At 41.7% G+C, this 21,405-nt stretch overlaps 1 protein-coding gene across 9 annotated transcripts in view; it reads right to left on the reverse strand.

The window, feature by feature from the left end:
• The window catches only part of Slain2 (SLAIN motif family, member 2), a 78,485-nt gene that overhangs the window by 30,674 nt on the left and 26,406 nt on the right, over nucleotides 1–21,405 (reverse strand). For all 9 annotated transcript variants that reach the window (XM_087582990.1, XM_087582987.1, XM_087582992.1 and 6 more), the window contains 1 exon segment: nucleotides 5,189–5,337. In XM_087582990.1, the coding sequence (XP_087439116.1) occupies nucleotides 5,189–5,337 (149 nt within the window).

A 21,405-nucleotide genomic window follows, 5' to 3' on the forward strand; every position in this document is an offset into this window, starting at 1 on the left:
CATATATGTGTTCTATGTAGACACATGTGCCAGTACCTGTGCAGAGGGTTAACAAGGATAAGGGCTGTTCTATCAGTTTCTGCCTTATTCCTTTGAGATGGGAGTCTCTCACGGAACCTGACGCTCTGCTGGCAGCCCCAAACCCTAGAAATCCCCCTGCCTCCATCTTCTAGCACTGACTTCAGGCACATCCATGGTACACTTGCCTTGCTACAGGGGTGATGGGAATTTTAACTCAATCTACACGCAGAACATGTTCTTACACACTGAATCATCTCCCCAGCTTTCTAGAAATACTCTGAATGTCTAATAATACCATCTGACTAAAATTTAGTCATTTCACATGGTCTACAGATTTATAACAATCTTTTTTACTCGATTGCTGACTGAATATAATAGAAATCAAGGTCCAGAGTATCATTCTAAAGAGAATTCATATTGAAACAAAATCTTTTTGAAACTCATATAAAGACTTTGTTTTTTCAAAGAGGCTTTTTACAGAGATGAAAAGACTCAGAGTCAGCAGCTCTGTAATTACTTCCTGTGAGTTATCTGCACATAACTATTACCTCTAGCAAGCCAGCTTAACTCAGTCTTTCCTCTGCTTTCTCATTCACTTGCAGCTTAAACTCTAACCAAAGAACCCACGTTTATAATAAACCCAAAGCAGAAAAATGTAAGCACCCAGCTGTACAGCAAACGCAGAGTCTAAAAGCAAGTGAGTTACATGCTGCCGGGATGGACGGCTCGGTGGTTAAGACTAAAAGCAAGTGAGTTACATGCTGCAGGGACGGCTCAGTGGTTAAGAACACTTGCTGCTCTTGAGAGCCCAGGTTCAGGTCCCAGTACCCACATGGTGACTCATAACCATTTATAACTTAGGTCAGAGGTTCTAACACCCTTTTCTGACTTCTGTGGGCCCTACACATGCATGCACAAACATATGTACATAAGAAATACTCGGTTGGGGATTTAGCTCAGTGGTAGAGTGCTTGCCTAGCAAGCGCAAGGCCCTGGGTTCGGTACCCAGCTCCGAAAAAAAAAGAAAAAAAAAAAAAAGAAAAAAGAAATACTCATACACATAAATTATTTTTAAAATTTTTAAGTGTCTACAGGCACGAAGGCCTGAGTTCCGTTCCCCAGCACTCATGCAAAAGTCTAAGTGCAGCAGCACACATTTGCAAATGCAATGCTGGAGCAGGAGGAATAAGCTTTTTCAAACAAAGGGGTCTATGGGGCTATAACATATGCAAAATACAGCTAATCCAACTTCAAAAGTCCCAGAGTCTATCACAGTCTCGACAACCTTAAAGTTCAAAGTCTCTTCTGAGATTTACACAGTCTCTTAACTGTAATCCTATATAAAATCAAAATCAAAAAAGCAGATCACCTACTACCAATATATCACGGCATAGGATATATAGTGCCATTCCAGATGTCATAGTGAAGAAATACTGAACCAAAGCAAGACCAAAAACCAGCTGGGCAAACTCTTCCCATGTCTGATGTCCAGCTCCTCTCAGCACTGATGACCACAATGCACCTCTTTCTCTTGGGCTGGTTCCGCTCCCTGTTAGCAACTTCCCTCGGTCGGTATCCTTTATCTCTGGCATCTCTAACATCTTTGGGTCTCCAAGGCAATGCCAACTTTACAGCTTCTTGTTCCAATATCTGGGATCTACACATGATCTTTTGGGCTCCTCCAAGGGCTTGGGTCACTTCTCCAGCTCTGCCCTCTGTAACACTCTAGGCTCTAGTTGACTGGGTTCCACTGCTGCTGCTGTTCTTGTTGGTCATCCTATTGTACTGGCAGCTCCAAGATGTCTTCCCCTGCAACCAACAGGCTTCACCAATAGGCTCATAGGCTTTCTTTATGTTGCCAAGCCTCAACTTCTTTGCATGACCCCTTCTGTCCTGGGCCACCAATTGCCAACTGAGGCTGCACCTTCACCAATGGCCTTTCCTGGCCTCTCATGGTGCCAAGCCTCAGCTGTTCTCCATGGCCTTCAAAACCAGTACCACCTGGGTGACTCTTACACATTATCACGTCCAGATACAGCCTGAGGTACATGCTTGGTTATCTCTTTATGCTCTCAGAACAGACTTCCCAGAGGATTTCACCTCAATAGTACTAGTCTCTTCTTCAATCACCATTAATTTTTTAGTTCAGCTAATCACCATCAATTGTCCCAGTAACTCTTTCTACTCTTGACCCTATGTCGGAGCCATATGGCCAAAGCTGCCAAGTTCTGCTGCTTGGTGGGGATGGGACATGTCCATTTGTTTGATTACATTATCACCAGCTTTCTGTTTTCCAATGGTTTCCTTCACTGCCTAAGCTTAGCCATTCTGGAACTGAACTCAGAGATCTGCATGCCTCTGTCTCCTGAGTTCTAGGATTAACAATGTATACTGCCACACCTGAACCTAAGCTTTTCTTTACCTAAAACTTGCTCTGTACCAGGCTGGCCCTGTACACAGAGATCTACTTGTCTCGGTCTACTGAGATCAAAGACATGTACCACCATGCCTGGAACTAAGTTTTTCATGGTCAGTATGCCTCAAGATTTGTATTAAAAGTATGCCATCCCACATCAAGATCAGGATCAAAAGCCTATGGCTTCCGGCCTCAAGATAGGGATCATAGGTGTGCCCTCCATTTCAGATTGTAGTTCATTCCAGATATAATCAAGTTGACAACCAAGAATAGCCATCACAATCCATCCCTTGTCACTCTAACGCACAATCATATCTCTTTATGTCCAAATAAAAACAATAACCAGGCCATAATAACACCTAACATGAAATATCTATTCTTTGTTCAACTGCAAACAAATAAACAGTAAGTTTAGCTGGGTGAGATCTTGCCCCAAGGTCACCATTCCTTTAAGTCCATTTAATATCACTGAATACAGAATTTAGCTCCATTTCACTTCCTGGTGCCCCCTTCACTCTTTGAACTACAGCTTTTGTATTTTTTCTTTCTCAAGTTGCTACTCCTGATTAGAAAACACTCTTCATAACAGTGAGTCAGAGGGCAGAGTCTAAACTAGGCTTTTTGGAGACTCCTTTGTCAATGCAATTAATCTAAATCTCTTCACTTCAGCCTCAGGCAGACTCTTCCGACAAGGGCAAAAAAGGAGCTACCTACATTCTTCACCAAAATATCACAAGAACAGTCTGTAGGCCACATACTAAAATTCTTTTCCGCTGAAACTTCTTTGAGCCCCACAGTTCAAAACACCCTCATTTACACTGTCTTCCATGCCTCTACTAATATGGCCCATTAAGCTCTACTTAAAGCATTCTATGGGCTGGGGATTTAGCTCAGTGGTAGAGCGCTTGCCTAGCGAGCGCAAGGCCCTGGGTTCGGTTCCCAGCTCCGAAAAAAAAAAAAACAAAAAAAAAAACAAAACAACAACAAAAAAAAAAAGCATTCTATTGCTTTCAAAATCCCCAAATCCACATTCCTCCAAACAAAAGCATGGTCAGGCTTATCACAGCAATACCCTACTTCTAGTAACAACTTCTGTCCTAGCTTGGGTTTTATTGCTGTGAAGAGACACCATGACTAAGGCAACTCTTACAAGAGACAACATTTAATTGAGGCTGGCTTACAGTTTCAGAGGTTCAGTCCATTATCATCAAGGCAGGAAGCATGGCAGAGTGCAGGCAGACATGGTGCTGGAAAAGGAGCTGAGAGTTCTACATCTTGATCCAAAGGCAGCCAGCAAGAGGCTCTCTTCCACACTGGGCAGAACTTGAGCACTAAGACCCTTCAAAGCCCACCTACACAGTGACATATTTCCTCCAACAAGGCCACACCTCCTCATAATACCACTCCCAGGGCCAAGCATATTCAAACCACCACAGAGCTCCATTGTCAGCCAATCTAGCTGTATCAGTGAGTTCCGAGTTTCAGTGAGAAAACCATCTCAAAAATACAAGGTCGGAAGCAACAGAGAAAGATACATGTACTTGCTAGTCAACTTGACACAGGCTAGAGTCATTTGGAATTAGAAAATCTCTACTGAGTAATTGCCCCACCAAAAAATCAGATTATCTTGATTGATGATTGATGCAGAAGGCAGCACTAGCTCACTGTGGAGGATGCTACCCCTAGGCTGATTCTCCTAGGTACTGTAAGAAAGAAGGCTGAGCAAGCCAGCACCCAGTATTCCTTCATGGCCTTTGTATCCACTCCTGCCTCCAGGTTACTGCCCTGTCTTCCCTCAGTGATGGATGGGTTGACTATAAACTGAAATAAACACCCTCCTCCCCAAGTTGCTTTTGCTCATAGTATTTTACCACAGCAATAGAAATGCTATCGAAGCAAACACCCAATGTCAACCTTTGGCTTCCACATGCACATACACACATAACATACATACATGTACTTGTACCAACACAGGTATGTGCATAAACTCTCATGAACACCACTACATAGATACACATACATAAAAAGCCTATTCAGAATTACTCGTGCTTCATAATCTCATGAACAGTGATTTTAAAGACAGAGATGCAGGAGAGACGGTGCGCTCCCGTATCTCTTCCCACACCGCCGTGGCACACTAAGTGGCACAAACAACCATGAACACGTCCTGTAAGCTTCGTGAACGCTCTAACAAAACAGCATTAAAGCAATTTAAAATGTCAACTACAAAAACAGAAAAGAAAGCAAGCTCTGAGAAGGAGGAAAAGTGAGTAGAGAGGCATCGTCTGCGAGCCGGAAGCCCAGCTACACTCTTACATCCGTTACCGTCCCCTCACTCTGCGAGGAGCCCGAGCCCTGCTCGTGGAGCCCACAGCATGAAGACAGGGACAGGCAGCTTCTTCAGTCAGGCCCTGGTAGCTCTGGGCTCCTCATGTGTGTTTCCAGCACATTCACTTACCAAAGTATGGTGTGTAGGATAAGTTTTGATGACATGAGACAAACATTTTTCATTTTAGGAAGTTTTAGGTCATTATTAGTAAAATTAAAACTCATAATCTCAGGTATAATCCACTAAAGAGAGACTAGGATTTTAAAAAACTGTTATCACATGAATGTAGCCTTCATGATGACATACAGTGAGATTCAGAAAGGCTAACAAGCAAGAACTGCCCACTTAAATATGCACATTCAACTTATATGCTTTCAAGCCAAAAACAATGAATGAGTTCACAATTAAAGCTATAGACATACCTGACATAGTTTGATCAAGTTTGTGGATAAGGGACTTTTTAGCACACTCCACATCAGGACTTGGATAATCCAAAACTTGCCTGCACCAAACTAATGGACTAACAGATTTCTGCATTGGTGTGAGTTTTTTCTTTGGTGATGAGTACAACCTAGAAGAAAACAAACACAAAGGGCACATTCGTTACTGAGCACAGGAATATTAAGTAGGGTCTTCCTGTGTCGGTTTAAGGAGAAGACAGTAAATGATGGGTACGCTTAGCCATAACTACTCACTGTGCAAGAAAATGATAAGCCCCAAATCTCAACCACAAACTGAACCCAAAGGTTTGAGGTTTGGTATGTCTGAGAAGACCAGCATTCAAATCAAAGCACACAGAGACTACTTTGGGTTCCAAAGGGAAGGCACAGCTGCTGAGAAGCTCCTGAAGAGGCCACCAGGAAGGCAAAGGTGAGAAGAGGTGGGAGATACACTTGAATTTCTACACTGGAGTTCCTCCTCGGATTAGTCAGGTGTGCTGGTGGCTAATAACCATCTCACGTGGATACTTGGTTAACTCAGACTGACTGTGCCAGAAGCCACCACTCTCACCTTTTACTTTAAGCAAATTAAGCCAACAGTATAAAGTGGCGTTCTGGTAAAATAGTCAAACATTTTTCTACAATAGGACTTTTTTTTTTTTTACAATTAAACAAACTACTTCCAAGAGCAACATAAAATTTTCATTCCTTCTCTCTTTCTCTCTATCTGTAGTTTCTATCTGGCACTACCATTTAGCTTCTACAAATGAAGACTGTATAGGGTAAATAACTCTTATAAAGTTGTGGGTTCATTTTCTTTCCAACTTAAATACTGCAAGTGTCTGTAACAATCTCCATACTGGCACCTCTGCTTTAAAAATTATGATGACTAATGCATATTGATTCTGTTAGTTCAACCTCTGTATATGAATATCATTTACGCAACCTTTTTTTTTTTTTTTTTTGGTTCTTTTTTTCGGAGCTGGGGACCGAACCCAGGGCCTTGCGCTTCCTAGGTAAGCGCTCTACCACTGAGCTAAATCCCCAGCCCCAACTTTTTTTTTTTTTAAATGACATTCCACACTTTTTTTAGGCAAGGTATGAGTATTTGCCTGTATATTGATCAGGGTTTTACTGCTGTGAAAAGACACCATGACCAAGGTAACTCTTATAAGGAGATTTAATTGAGGGTAGCTTACAGGTTCAGAGGTTCAGTCCATTATCATCAAGGAAGGGTAGTGCCCAGGCAGGCATGTTACAGGAGCTGAGCGTTCTACACCTTCATCTGAAGGTCACTAGAAGACTGGATCCCACGTATTTCTCACTGCCCACCCCACAATGACACATTTCCTCCCAAGAGACCACACCTACTTGAACAAGGCATTTCTAATAGTGCCACTCCCTGGACCCAGTATACTCAAACCACCACAGCCTGCAGGTATGTATATGCATGTCTGGTGTTCTCAGAGGCCAGAAAAGGGATCAGATACAGACAGTTATGAGATGTCATGGGGGTTCTGGGAGTCAAACGTGCATTCTCAGCAGGAGCAACAAGTGCCCATAACTACCCTCTCCAGCTCTATTTCACCACTTCTAATAGGTAACTTTACTGGTTTCATATAACTTACCCACACATCTCACATGACAATCTGATCTTGGTAATATAATTTGTCTGTTGTTGGCTATAAAACTCATGATAAAAAAAAATTCAAAGAACACAAACAGGAGGGGTTTTTTATTCTATAGAAAAACATTCTCAATAAAAGAAGTCAAACACATCCATCATGCTGACATGTTGTACTATCCCATTCCCATCAACAGAAGGTGCCTAAGGAAAGACAAAGGGCAGTGCGTGTCAGGGTTAAAAGTGGGTGCTGGGGGGTTGGGGATTTAGCTCAGTGGTAGAGCACTTGCCTAGGAAGCGCAAGGCCCTGGGTTCGGTCCCCAGCTCCGGAAAAAAAAAGAACCGGAAAAAAAAAAAGAAAGAAAAAGTGGGTGCTGGGTTCCTTTCCTTTAGGTGGTACTCAGTCCTGGCAATGGTTTCATGGTTCTAAGTACGCTAAATTCACTGAACTGTACAATTAATTCTCAGAATTTTATGGTAGATAAGCTACATAAGAATGGGTACACTTTATGGTATTATAAATAATATTTTACTTTTAAAATATTTTAAAAAGTTGAAAGGTGTTTAGTTACATTCAAATACGCAGCTACTATAAGCTAAATGAACTAAACCGGTAATTAAAGCCCAATTGAATGAAAGTATGAGCACCCTGCTCACTACTAATCTACACCCACATCTTTCTGTTTCTAGAATGGCACTATGTATCCCAAGAACAGGGTCTCTCCATTTCCTGCCTGTCTCAGTGTCACTAGCCCTCCTCCGCTTAGAAGCCAACTGCCTTTCCTTGCTTTCCTATGGGGAGTGACTGATCCTTCCTCCATGAGCAGATAGAGTTAACAGAGCACCTTTTCCAAGACCAGAGAGACACACCCACTGCCTATCACCCAGTCTCTTATTCCCACTCCCGCACACCACTCCAAGGCTTAAAATGGAGGCCTACAGGACACTGATACAATATTATTCCTTGGCTAGGGAACTTTTCATTGATTTTTCAAAGTACCTGTAAACCTCCCAGAGGATAAACAGGCTGGGGTGTCTCATATATGTGGATCTACTCTTAGAAAGACAAAGTTAAGAAAAAGTCAACAGAAAAAAACGCAGCAGGACATGATGGCACACGTTTATTCTAATTCCATCACTTGGAAGGCAGAAGCAAACAGATCTCTATAAGTTCAGGTCCAATCTGTTCTATGAAATAAGTTCCAGGTCAGCCAGAGCTACACAGTGAGACCTCGTCTCAACAACCACCACCAGTACAGCAAAAAAGAGAGAAAAAACAAGAGAAAATAAATCCTAATAAAAGCACTTGTAACAAATATATATTTTATTTGCTCATTTCTTCTCTCTTTTTTTTTTTTTTCCCGGAGCTGAGGACTGAACCCAGGGCCTTGCGCACCAAGCTAAATCCCCAACCCTATTTGTTCATTTCTTTTTTTTTTTTTAATTTAGAGAATACTTTATTAGTTTTTGTAATCAAACCCACGTAGATAAGACCTTACATATTTAATACAGTGTGTTACCCCTGTACAAATGGAAAAAACTTAAGTTCAACATTTCTAGACCAATATGGCTGCTAATTTCTGTACAGTGCCAACTCAACACAGTAAACGGGGATACTTTTTTCCAAAGTTGACAGCACAGCTAAAGTTTCAAAAAATTCAAATTATATATCTGTATATATATATTTATATTTATATAAAAAGACCAATAATAGCAGTGTGTTATGCATCAACAGCAGCAACAGCTTTTCCAGGTTCTGCAGTCATCTGAACAAAACTGTAGAGACATCCAGCACACTCCATTAAAAAAAAAAAAAAAGTAAAAAAACAAAACCCGAGAAAACAGCACAGTTCTGTTACTCTTCTGGTACCTGGCACCATTTTTTTTTTTTTTAAATTAGCTTCTCAATCATCATCTGGAAAGAAAACATTCTGAGCAACATCATTGAAAACAGCTCTGATAAAGCACGGTCACTACTACGTGTCATAAAGCAGGTACAAGCTATTTTACATCCACAGAGGTATGATACAGTACTGTCCTACATCTATAATACTAGAGGATACAATTTAAAAGGCATTATTTGAGACTTGATTCTACTTTTCCAGCAGAGGGCCCAAAGGATGGTGTGACACAGCTTTGTAAAGAAACATACTCTAGACAGGATTTCCTTTCACTAGTGGCACAGTTCTAAGGATTCATTCTCTCCATGAATGTCAGCTAAAACCATTATTAAAAAAATGAAATATCCTTAGAACAAAACCGTATAACCACCGGATTCACATGAAGATGACCTAGTGGAGACAAGCTGGACCTCACCTTACCAACAAGCTATCAAATCTGTTATGTTTAAACAGTGAGACCTCCAAGGAAGGAGATGCCAAGTAGTGCTTCAAAGCTTCGGACCACAATCAAACACAGCATCCTTTTCAACAGAAGCAGTAGCTCATCTGAATATGCTCAAGGATACTGACATCAACATTTAATCATCTCCTCACTCATCCAGGAAGAAGGGGAGATCAGTTACTACTGTACTTTATTGTGTTCAACCAAATCACCATGTTACAAAAATAGCAAGCTGCCATAATAAAAAATAAGGCTCCTCTATCTAGCACCAGATAGCATCATTTTACTTTCAAGCCTAGAAATTGCACACTTGTATATAAACCAACCGAAGATGAGGATTGAGAGTTCATCTTGGTGGATTTTTCCTTTGATGAATATGAAGTGTCCTTCCTTATCTTTTTTGGTGACTTTTAATTGAAAATTGATTTTATTTGATATTAGAATGGCTACTCCAGCTTGCTTCTTCTGACCATTTGCTTGGAAAGTTGTTTTCCAGCCTTTCACTCTGAGGTAGTGTCTGTCTTTGTCTCTGAGGTGTGTTTCCTGTAGGCAGCAGAATGCAGGGTCCTCATTGCGTATCCAGTTTGTTAATCTATGTCTTTTTATTGGGGAGTTGAGGCCATTGATGTTGAGAGATATTAAGGAATAGTGATTATTGCTTCCTGTTATATTCATATTTGGATGTGAGGTTATGTTTGTGTGCTTTTCTTCTCTTTGTTTTGTTGCCAAGATGATTAGTTTCTTGCTTCTTCTAGGGTATAGCTTGCCTCCTTATGTTGGGCTTTACCCTTTATTATCCTTTGTAGTGCTGGATTTGTAGAAAGATATTATGTAAATTTGGTTTTGTCATGGAATATCTTGGTTTCTCCATCTATGTTAATTGAGAGTTTTGCAGGATACAGTAACCTGGGCTGGCATTTGTGTTCTCTTAGGGTCTGTATGACATCTGTCCAGGATCTTCTGGCCTTCATAGTTTCTGGCGAAAAGTCTGGTGTGATTCTGATAGGTCTGCCTTTATATGTTACTTGACCTTTTTCCCTTACTGCTTTTAATATTCTTTCTTTATTTTGTGCGTTTGGTGTTTTGACTATTATGTGACGGGAGGTGTTTCTTTTCTGGTCCAATCTATTTGGAGTTCTGTAGGCTTCTTGTATGCCTATGGGTATCTCTTTTTTTAGGTTAGGGAAGTTTTCTTCTATGATTTTGTTGAAGATATTTACTGGTCCTTTGAGCTGGGAGTCTTCACTCTCTTCTATACCTATTATCCTTAGGTTTGATCTTCTCATTGAGTCCTGGATTTCCTGTATGTTTTGGACCAGTAGCTTTTTCTGCTTTACATTATCTTTGACAGTTGAGTCAATGATTTCTATGGAATCTTCTGCTCCCGAGATTCTCTCTTCCATCTCTTGTATTCTGTTGGTGAAGCTTGTATCTACAGCTCCTTGTCTTTTCTTTTGATTTTCTTTCTTTTTTTTTTTTTTTTTTTTTTTTTTTGGTTCTTTTTTTGGAGCTGGGGACCGAACCAAGGGCGTTGCGCTTCCTAGGTAAGCGCTCTACCACTGAGCTAAATCCCCAGCCCCTTCTTTTGATTTTCTATGTCCAGGGTTGTTTCCATGTGTTCTTTCTTGATTGCTTCTATTTCCATTTTTAATTCCTTCAACTGTTTGATTGTGTTTTCCTGGAATTCTTTCAGGGATTTTTGTGTCTCCTCTCTATGGGCTTCTACTTGTTTATTTATGTTTTCCTGGAATTCTTTCAGGCATTTTTGCGATTCCTCTCTGTAGGCTTCTACTTGTTCTCTAAGGGAGTTCTCCACGTCTTTCTTGAAGTCCTCAAGCATCATGATCAAATACGATTTTGAAACTAGATCTTGCTTTTCTGGTGTGTTTGGATATTCCATGTTTATTTTGGTGGGAGAATTGGGCTCCGATGATGCCATGTAGTCTTGGTTTCTGTTGCTTGGGTACCTGCGCTTGCCTCTTGCCATCAGATTATCTCTAGTGTTGCTTTGTTCTGCTATTTCTGACCGTGGCTAGACTGTCCTATAAGCCTGTGTGTCAGGAGTGCTGTAGACCTGTTTTCCTGTTTTCTTTCAGCCAGTTATGGGGACAGAGTGTTCTGCTTTCGGGCGTGTAGTTTTTCCTCTCTACAGGTCTTCAGCTGTTCCTGTGGGCCTGTGTCTTGAGTTCACCAGGCAGGTTTCTTGCAGGGGAAAAGTTGGTCCTACCTGTGGTTCCAAGGCTCAAGTTTGCTCGTGGGGTACTGCCTAAGTCCTCTCCACGGCGGCAGCAACCGGGAAGATCTGCGCCGCTCTTTCCGGGAGCCTCCGTGCACAAGGGTTCCAGATGACGTTTGGTGTTTTCCTCTGGCGTCTGGATGTGCGCAGAGTGCAGTCTCTTCTGGTTTCCCAGGCGTGTCTGCCTCTCTGAAGGTTTAGCTCTCCCTCCCACGGGATTTGGGTGCAGAGAACTGTTTATCCGGTCTGTTTCCTTCAGGTTCCGGCGGTGTCTCAGGCGCAGGGGTCCTGCCGCTCCTGGGCCTCCCCTACGGGAACCCAGAGGCCTTATACAGTTGCCTCTTGGGCCAGGGATGTGGGCAGGGGTGGGCAGTGTTGGTGGTCTCCTCCGCTCTGCAGCCTCAGGAGTGCCCACCTGATCAGGCGGTGAGGTCTCTCTCCCACGAGTTTGGGAGCAGAGAGCTGCTGCGGGCCGGGATCCGCTATTTGTTCATTTCTTAAAAGCATGTGGACTTCTTAAAAGTAATAACTTTGGTCTACTAAAAATATTTAATTACACTTTCAAAAGAAAATGTCCCCACCAGACTGGCCTGAAGGCAAGCCTGTGTAGGCATTCTCTTAGTGAGTGATATGAAGGGCCCAGTCCACTGTGGATAGAGTCAACACCAGGCCCATAGTCCTGATGGAACTAAAATTTTTAAAAAATTGGCCAGGCAACAGTAAGCGGCACTCCTCCACAGCCTCTGTATCGGTTCCTGCCTTGAGTTCCTGCCTGACTTCCTTGATTGATGGGCTACATATTATAGGATGAAGTAAACCCTTTCCCACCCATGTTGATTTTGGTCATGGGGTTTTCTCACAGCAATAGAAACCTTAACCAAGACACCTCATTGTCCTATTAAAATGAAGTCACAGAGGTCCAATGAGCTGAGCCTCACTCACAGAACCAAGGCTCCCAGGAGCAGGTGTGTTACTTCAGAGCCTCTCCCTGCTCCCTAGGGTACATGGAGCCCTGGGGAGCTGCTCTTCCACACTCTTCATACGGAGGTGGTGTGAGCCCGTGTTTCCATTTTACTGAAGTAGGACAGGTGAATCCTTGGGGCTCACTGCATAGGCACCCTAGTCTATTTGGCAAGTTCTAGTCACGGAGCAGAAGACAAAACACAAACAGAAAATAGATGGGCCTGTGGGATGATGACACACAAACAGGAGAGAGATGGGACTATGGGATGATGAAACACTTCTGTCAGAGGCCAACCACTGTTACCTATTACAGATAGCAAAACTCGGGTTTCCATTGCCATCATCCTGGCCAACTTAACAAGGCAGGGAAGGAAATAGTAGTTGATGAGGGCTTCTGAATTTGTTTTTGCTTTTTTGTTTGCTTTGACAGGGTTTCACTGTGTAACATTGGCTGGCTTCACAGAGATCCACCTGCCTCTGCCTCTTCCTCTGCCTCCCAAGTGCTGGGATTGATTAAAGGTCAGAGCCTCCACTCTTGCCTTTCAAATATCTTCCTGTTGTTGAAGAGCCCATCCTCTCTACATCTTTGATTCCTCCTGCCAGACAATGATGGATCAACACTCTTCAGTCCATTTGCTTTATAGTATTAGTAATTTAAGTATTTCACAGCACTGTATTTAAGTTAAGAGTTAGCTGGTTGTAGTGGGTGATGGCCACAGACCCTTTTCCAAGGTAGGGGTGGCCGACTTTCTTCAGATCTCTCTAGTTGTTTTATTATCAATGCTGATGCTGAACAAGCATTTAGGATACCTGCTGTGTAGATTAAAATACTGTCATTGTAGTCTACATCAATGGTTCTCAATCTGTGGGTTTCAACCCCTTGGGGAGGGGGGCTGTTGAACAGAAGAACCCTGTCACAGGGGTCACCTAAGACCATCAGAAAACAAATACTTATTCACAATTCTCAATAGTAGCAAAATTAGTTATGAAGTAGCAAGAAAATAATTTTATATTTTGAGTCACCTTAACATGAGGAACTGTCACAGCATAAGGGTCATAGCATTAGGAAGGTTGAGAAACACTGATATACATGGAGAGCCTTATACTCTTTTCGTTTTCTTTCTTTCTTTAATAAATTTAGATTTGAATTGTACAAAATTCAGTTGAAACATAATAAAAAAATACATTGACAGGTACATAACTGTCAGTTAGAAATTTACTTTTGAGCATTTTCCAAATTAGTAGTATTCACCTTTCCATATTTCCTAAATTATTTTGTCACATGACGACCTGCATAACTGAATTTTAAAATGTACTTATTTTATGTATGTGAGTGTTCTATCTGAATGTACACCTACAAGAGATCACATTATAGTTACGAACCACCATGTTATTGCTGGGGATTGAAGTCAGGACCTCTGGAAGAGCAGACAGTGCTTTTTTTTTTTTTTTTTATTAACTTGAGTATTTCTTATATACATTTCGAGTGTTATTCCCTTTCCCGGTTTCCGGGCAAACATCCCCCTAACCCGCCCCTCCCCTTCTTTATGTGTGTTCCCCTCCCCATCCTCCCATCATTGCTGCCCTCCCCCCAACAATCTAGTTCACTGGGGGTTCAGTCTTAGCAGGACCCAGGGCTTCCCCTTCCACTGGTGCTCTTACTAGGATATTCATTTCTACCTATGAGGTCAGAGTCCAGGGTCAGTCCATGTATAGTCTTTAGGTAGTGGCTTAGTCCCTGGAAGCTCTGGTTGCTTGGCATTGTTGTACATATGGGGTCTCGAGCCCCTTCAAGCTCTTCCAGTTCTTTCTCTGATTCCTTCAACGGGGGTCCTATTCTCAGTTCAGTGGTTTGCTGCTGGCATTCGCCTCTGTATTTGCTGTATTCTGGCTGTGTCTCTCAGGAGCGATCTACATCCAGCTCCTGTCGGTCTGCACTTCTTTGCTTCATCCATCTTGTCTAACTGGAGGGCTGTATATGTGTGGGCCACATATGGGGCAGGCTCTGAATGGGTGTTCCTTCTGTGTCTGTTTTAATCTTTGCCTATTCCCTGCCACGGGTATTCTTACTCTCCTTTTAAAGGAGTGAAGCATTCACATTTTGATCATCCGTCTTGAGTTTCATTTGTTCTAGGCATCTAGGGTAATTCAAGCATTTGGGCTAATAGCCACTTATCAATGAGTGCATACCATGTGTGTTTTTCTGTGATTGGGTTACCTCACTTAGGATGATATTTTCCAGTTCCAACCATTTGCCTATGAATTTCATAGTTATTGTTTTTGATAGCTGAGTAATAGTCCACTGTGTAGATGTACCACATTTTCTGTATCCATTCCTCTGTTGAAGGGTATCTGGGTTCTTTCCAGCTTCTGGCTATTATAAATAAGGCTGCGATGAACATAGTGGAGCACGTGTCTTTTTTATATGTTAGGGCATCTTATGGGTATATGCCCAAGAGAGGTATAGCCGGATACTCAGGCAGTTCAATGTCCAATTTTCTGAGGAACCTCCAGACTGATTTCCAGAATGGTTGTACCAGTCTGCAATTCCACCAACAACGGAGGAGTGTTCCTCTTTATCCGCATCCTCGCTAGCATCTGCTGTCATCTGAGTTTTTGATCTTAGCCATTCTCACTGGTGTGAGGTGAAATCTCAGGGTTGTTTTGATTTGCATTTCCCTTATGACTAAAGATGTTGAACATTTCTTTAGGTGTTTCTCAGCCATTCGGCATTCCTCAGCTGTGAATTCTTTGTTTAGCTCTGAACCCCATTTTTTAATAGGGTTATTTGTCTCCCTGCGGTCTAACTTCTTGAGTTCTTTGTATATTTTGGATATAAGGCCTCTATCTGTTGTAGGATTGATAAAGATCTTTTCCCAATCTGTTGGTTGCCGTTTTGTCCTGACCACAGTGTCCTTTGCCTTACAGAAGCTTTGCAGTTTTATGAGATCCCATTTGTCGATTCTTGATCTTAGAGCATACGCCATTGGTGTTTTGTTCAGGAAATTTTTTCCAGTGCCCATGTGTTCCAGATGCTTTCCTAGTTTTTCTTCTATTAGTTTGAGTGTATCTGGTTTGATGTGGAGGTCCTTGATCCACTTGGACTTAAGCTTTGTACAGGGTGATAAGCATGGATCGAACAGCATTCTTCTACATGTTGACCTCCAGTTGAACCAGCACCATTTGCTGAAAATCCTGTCTTTTTTCCATTTGATGGTTTTGGCTCCTTTGTCAAAAATCAAGTGCCCATAGGTGTGTGGGTTCATTTCTGGGTCTTCAATTCTGTTCCATTGGTCTATCTGTCTGTCTCTATACCAATACCACGCAGTTTTTATTACAATTGCTCTGTAATACTGCTTGAGTTCAGTGATAGTGATTCCCCCTGAAGTCCTTTTATTGTTGAGGATAGTTTTAGCTATCCTGGGTTTTTTGTTATTCCAGATGAATTTGCAAATTGTTCTGTCTAGCTCTTTGAAGAATTGGATTGGTATTTTGATGGGGATTGCATTGAATCTGTAGATCGCTTTTGGTAAAATGGCCATTTTGACTATATTAATCCTGCCAATCCATGAGCATGGGAGATCTTTCCATCTTCTGAGGTCTTCTTCAATTTCTTTCTTCAGAGTCTTGAAGTTCTTATTGTACAAATCTTTTACTTGCTTGGTTAAAGTCACACCGAGGTACTTTATATTATTTGGGTCTATTATGAAGGGTGTCGTTTCCCTAATTTCTTTCTCGGTTTGTTTCTCTTTTGTGTAGAGAAAGGCTACTGATTTATTTGAGTTAATTTTATACCCAGCCACTTTGCTGAAGTTGTTTATCAGCTTTAGTAGTTCTCTGGTGGAACTTTTGGGATCACTTAAATATACTATCATATCATCTGCAAATAGTGATATTTTGACTTCTTCTTTTCCAATCTGTATCCCCTTGACCTCATTTTGTTGTCTGATTGCTCTGGCTAGAACTTCAAGAACTATATTGAATAAGTAGGGAGAGAGTGGGCAGCCTTGTCTAGTCCCTGATTTTAGTGGGACTGCTTCAAGTTTCTCTCCATTTAGTTTAATGTTAGCAACTGGTTTGTTGTATATGGCTTTTACTATGTTTAGGTATGGGCCTTGAATTCTAATTCTTTCAAGGACTTTTATCATGAAGGGGTGTTGAATTTTGTCAAATGCTTTCTCAGCATCTAATGAAATGATCATGTGGTTTTGTTCTTTCAGTTTGTTTATATAATAGATCACGTTGACGGTTTTCCGTATATTAAACCATCCCTGCATGCCTGGGATGAAGCCTACTTGATCGTGGTGGATGATCATTTTGATGTGCTCTTGGATTCGGTTTGCCAGAATTTTATTGAGTATTTTTGCGTTGCTATTCATAAGGGAAATTGGTCTGAAGTTCTCTTTCTTTGTTGTGTCTTTGTGTGGTTTAGGTATAAGAGTAATTGTGGCTTCATAGAAGGAATTCGGTAGTGCTCCATCTGTTTCAATTTTGTGGAATAGTTTGGATAATATTGGTATGAGGTCTTCTATGAAGGTTTGATAGAATTCTGCACTAAACCCGTCTGGACCTGGGCTCTTTTTTGGTTGGGAGACATTCAATGAGTGCTTCTATTTCCTTAGGAGTTATGGGGTTGTTTAACTGGTTTATCTGTTCCTGATTTAACTTCAGTACCTGGTATCTGTCTAGGAAATTGTCCATTTCCTGCAGATTTTCAAGTTTTGTTGAATATAGGCTTTTATAGTAAGATCTGATGATTTTTTTAATTTCCTCTGGCTCTGTTGTTATGTCTCCCTTTTCATTTCTGATTTTGTTAATTTGGACACACACTCTGTGTCCTCTCATTAGTCTGGCTAAGGGTTTATCTATCTTGTTGATTTTCTCAAAGAACCGACTTTTGTTTCTTTGTTTCTTTCTATGGTCCTTTTTGTTTCTACTTGGTTGATTTCAGCTCTGAGTTTGATTATTTCCTGCCTTCTACTCCTCCTGGGTGTATTTGCTTCTTTTTGTTCTAGAGATTTTAGGTGTGCTGTCAAGCTGCTGACATTTGCTCTTTCCTGTTTCTTTCTGCAGGCACTCAGCGCTATGAGTTTTCCTCTTAGCACAGCTTTCATTGTGTCCCATAAGTTTGGGTATGTTGTACCTTCATTTTCATTAATTCTAAAAAGTCTTTAATTTCTTTCTTTATTTCTTCCTTGACCAGGTTATCATTGAGTAGAGCATTGTTCCATTTCCACGTATATGTGGGCATTCTTCCCTTATTATTATTGAAGACCAGTTTCAGGCCGTGGTGGTCTGATAGCACGCATGGGATTATTTCTATCTTTCTGTACCTGTTGATGCCCGTTTTTTGACCAATTAAATGGTCAATTTTTGAGAAAGTACCATGAGGAGCTGAGAAGAAGGTATATCCTTTTGCTTTAGGATAGAATGTTCTATAAATATCTGTTAAATCCATTTGGCTCATGACTTCTCTTAGTCTGTCTACATCTTTGTTTAATTTCTGTTTCCATGATCTGACCATTGATGAGAGTGGGGTGTTGAAATCTCCTACTATTATTGTGTGAGGTGCAATGTGTGTTTTGAGCTTTAGTAAGGTTTCTTTTACGTATGTAGGTGCCCTTGTATTTGGGGCATAGATATTTAGGATTGAGAGTTCATCTTGGTGGATTTTTCCTTTGATGAATATGAAGTGTCCTTCCTTATCTTTTTTTGATGAATTTTAGTTGAAAATTGATTTTATTTGATATTAGAATGGCTACTCCAGCTTGCTTCTTCTGACCATTTGCTTGGAAAGTTGTTTTCCAGCCTTTCACTCTGAGGTAGTGTCTGTCTTTGTCTCTGAGGTGTGTTTCCTGTAGGCAGCAGAATGCAGGGTCCTCATTGCGTATCCAGTTTGTTAATCTATGTCTTTTTATTGGGGAGTTGAGGCCATTGATGTTGAGAGATATTAAGGAATAGTGATTATTGCTTCCTGTTATATTCATATTTGGATGTGAGGTTATGTTTGTGTGCTTTTCTTCTCTTTGTTTTGTTCCCAAGACGATTAGTTTCTTGCTTCTTCTAGGGTATAGCTTGCCTCCTTATGTTGGGCTTTACCATTTATTATCCTTTGTAGTGCTGGATTTGTAGAAAGATAGTGTAAATTTGGTTTTGTCATGGAATATCTTGGTTTCTCCATCTATGTTAATTGAGAGTTTTGCAGGATACAGTAACCTGGGCTGGCATTTGTGTTCTCTTAGGGTCTGTATGACATCAGTCCAGGATCTTCTGGCCTTCATAGTTTCTGGCGAAAAGTCTGGTGTGATTCTGATAGGTCTGCCTTTATATGTTACTTGACCTTTTTCCCTTACTGCTTTTAATATTCTTTCTTTATTTTGTGTGTTTGGTGTTTTGACTATTATGTGACGGGAGGTGTTTCTTTTTTTTTTTTTTTGGTTCTTTTTTTTTTTTTTTTCCGGAGCTGGGGACCGAACCCAGGGCCTTGCGCTTCCTAGGCAAGCGCTCTACCACTGAGCTAAATCCCCAACCCCATGGGAGGTGTTTCTTTTCTGGTCCAATCTATTTGGAGTTCTGTAGGCTTCTTGTATGCCTATGGGTATCTCTTTTTTTTAGGTTAGGGAAGTTTTCTTCTATGATTTTGTTGAAGATATTTACTGGTCCTTTGAGCTGGGAGTCTTTACTCTCTTCTATACCTATTATCCTTAGGGTTGATCTTCTCATTGAGTCCTGGATTTCCTGTATGTTTTGGACTAGTAGCTTTTTCCGCTTTACATTATCTTTGACAGTTGAGTCAATGATTTCTATGGAATCTTCTGCTCCCGAGATTCTCTCTTCCATCTCTTGTATTCTGTTGGTGAAGCTCGTATCTACAGCTCCTTGTCTCTTCTTCTGGTTTTCTATATCCAGGGTTGTTTCCATGTGTTCTTTCTTGATTGCTTCTAATTCCATTTTTAATTTCTTCACTGTTTGTGTTTTCCTGGAATTCTTTCAGGGATTTTTGTGTCTCCTCTCTATGGGCTTCTACTTGTTTATTTATGTTTTCCTGGAATTCTTTCAGGCATTTTTGCGATTCCTCTCTGTAGGCTTCTACTTGTTCTCTAAGGGAGTTCTTCACATCTTTCTTGAAGTCCTCCAGCATCATGATCAAATATGATTTTGAAACTAGATCTTGCTTTTCTAGTGTGTTTGGATATTCTGTGTTTGCTTTGGTGGGAGAATTGGGCTCCGATGATGCCATGTAGTCTTGGTTTCTGTTGCTTGGGTCCCTGTGCTTGCCTCTCGCCATCAGATTATCTCTAGTGTTACTTTGTTCTGCTATTTCTGACCGTGGCTAGACTGTCCTATAAGCCTGTGTGTCAGGAGTGCTATAGACCTGTTTTCCTGTTTTCTTTCAGCCAGTTATGGGGGCAGAGTGTTCTGCTTTCGGCCGTGTAGTTTTTCCTATATACATGTCTTCAGCTGTTCCTGTTGGGCTTGTGTCTTGAGTTCACCAGGCAGGTCACTTGCAGCAGAAAAGTTGGTCTTACCTGTGGTTCTGAGGCTCAAGTTTGCTTGTGGGGTGCTGCCTACGAGCTCTCCGCGGCGGCAGCAACCAGGAAGATCTGCGCCGCCCTTTCCCGGAGCCTCCATGCACCAGGGTTCCAGATGGCGTTTGGTGTTTTCCTCTGGTGTCAGAGGTGTGTGCAGAGTGCAGTCTCTTCTGGTTTCCCAGGCGTGTCTGCCTCTCTGAAGGTTTAGCTCTCCCTCCCACGGGATTTGGGTGCAGAGAACTGTTTATCCGGTCAGTCCCTTCAAGTTCTGGCAGTGTCTCAGACGCAGTGGATCTGCTGCTTCTGGGCCCTCCTTTACGGGGACCCAGAGGCCGTATACAGTTTCCTCTTGGGCCAGGGATGTGAGCAGGGGTGAGCAGTGTTGGTGGTCTCTTCCCCTCTGCAGCCTCAGGAGTGCCCACCTGACCAGGCGGTGAGGTCTCTCTCCCACGGGGTTTGGGAGCAGAGAGCTGCTGCAGGCAGGGATCCGCCGGTTTGGGACTCCCCGCGCTAAATGCCGGAAGTGCCTGGTCCTAGAGGAATTTTGCCTCTGTGTGTCCTGAGTTCACCAAGCAGGTCGCTTGCAGCAGAAAAGTTGGTCTTACCTGTGGTCCCGAGGCTCAAATTTGCTCGTGGGGTGCTGCCTACGAGCTCTCCGCGGTGGCAGCAACCAGGAAGATCTCCAGACAGTGCTTTTAACCACTGAGCCATCTCTCCAGCCCCACAAACTATATTTTTACATGACTGGTATTCAAAAATATAGTTTGTGGACTTATAAGGCAAGGGATTTTTTTTCTTGAACAGAATTTTACATAGTAGTAGAACCAGTTTAAAGGTTGTGTTTTAAGAAATTCACAGAATTTCTATTTTAAAGCAAAAGTTTTACTTATCAAATATATATCTATTTTTAAACATAAGAACTTCATTGTATCTTAGCTATGAAAACTCTGAGGCATGTCCAACATATGGATATTTTGACAGAGGTTGTCATGTAAAATTTATAGTTAAGAACTAAGGAATGGTGCTGTAAGTCACAAAAATCTCAGTGTTTTCACTGTGTTGAGTTTGCAGGCAGAGTGCATGCAGCTTGTGCAACATGAATAAAGGCAAAGCTAAGATGTCAGGAACTGAGTACACTGACAGTCGCTTGTCCTCAGTACTCCGACACTAATTTAAGTTGGCTGACTTCCACACATTGGTATTGGTATCCCAAGCTCACCCCACACCCAGGAGTACGTCCTCAGCTCATTTCCCATCTGAGCCACTTATGCTAAGTTTGACCAAATCTACTCCATTTCTACCTGCATCACAGCCATGGTTTGAAATTTGCTCAACATCTACTTCTTTCTTTTTATTCTTCTCTCATACATTACATCCCAACTGCAGTTTTCTCTCCCTCCCCTCCCCCATTATCTCTTGTCACTTCCCCTCTCCTCCAGGCCCCCTTAGAGAAGAGCAGGCCTCCCAGACACATCAATCAAACACTTGTTATTATTTGGGA

This window comes from Rattus norvegicus, chromosome 14, assembly GCF_021556685.1.
Source record: "Rattus norvegicus strain SHRSP/BbbUtx chromosome 14, alternate assembly SHRSP_T2T, whole genome shotgun sequence".
In the NCBI taxonomy this organism is placed as follows: domain Eukaryota; kingdom Metazoa; phylum Chordata; class Mammalia; order Rodentia; family Muridae; genus Rattus; species Rattus norvegicus.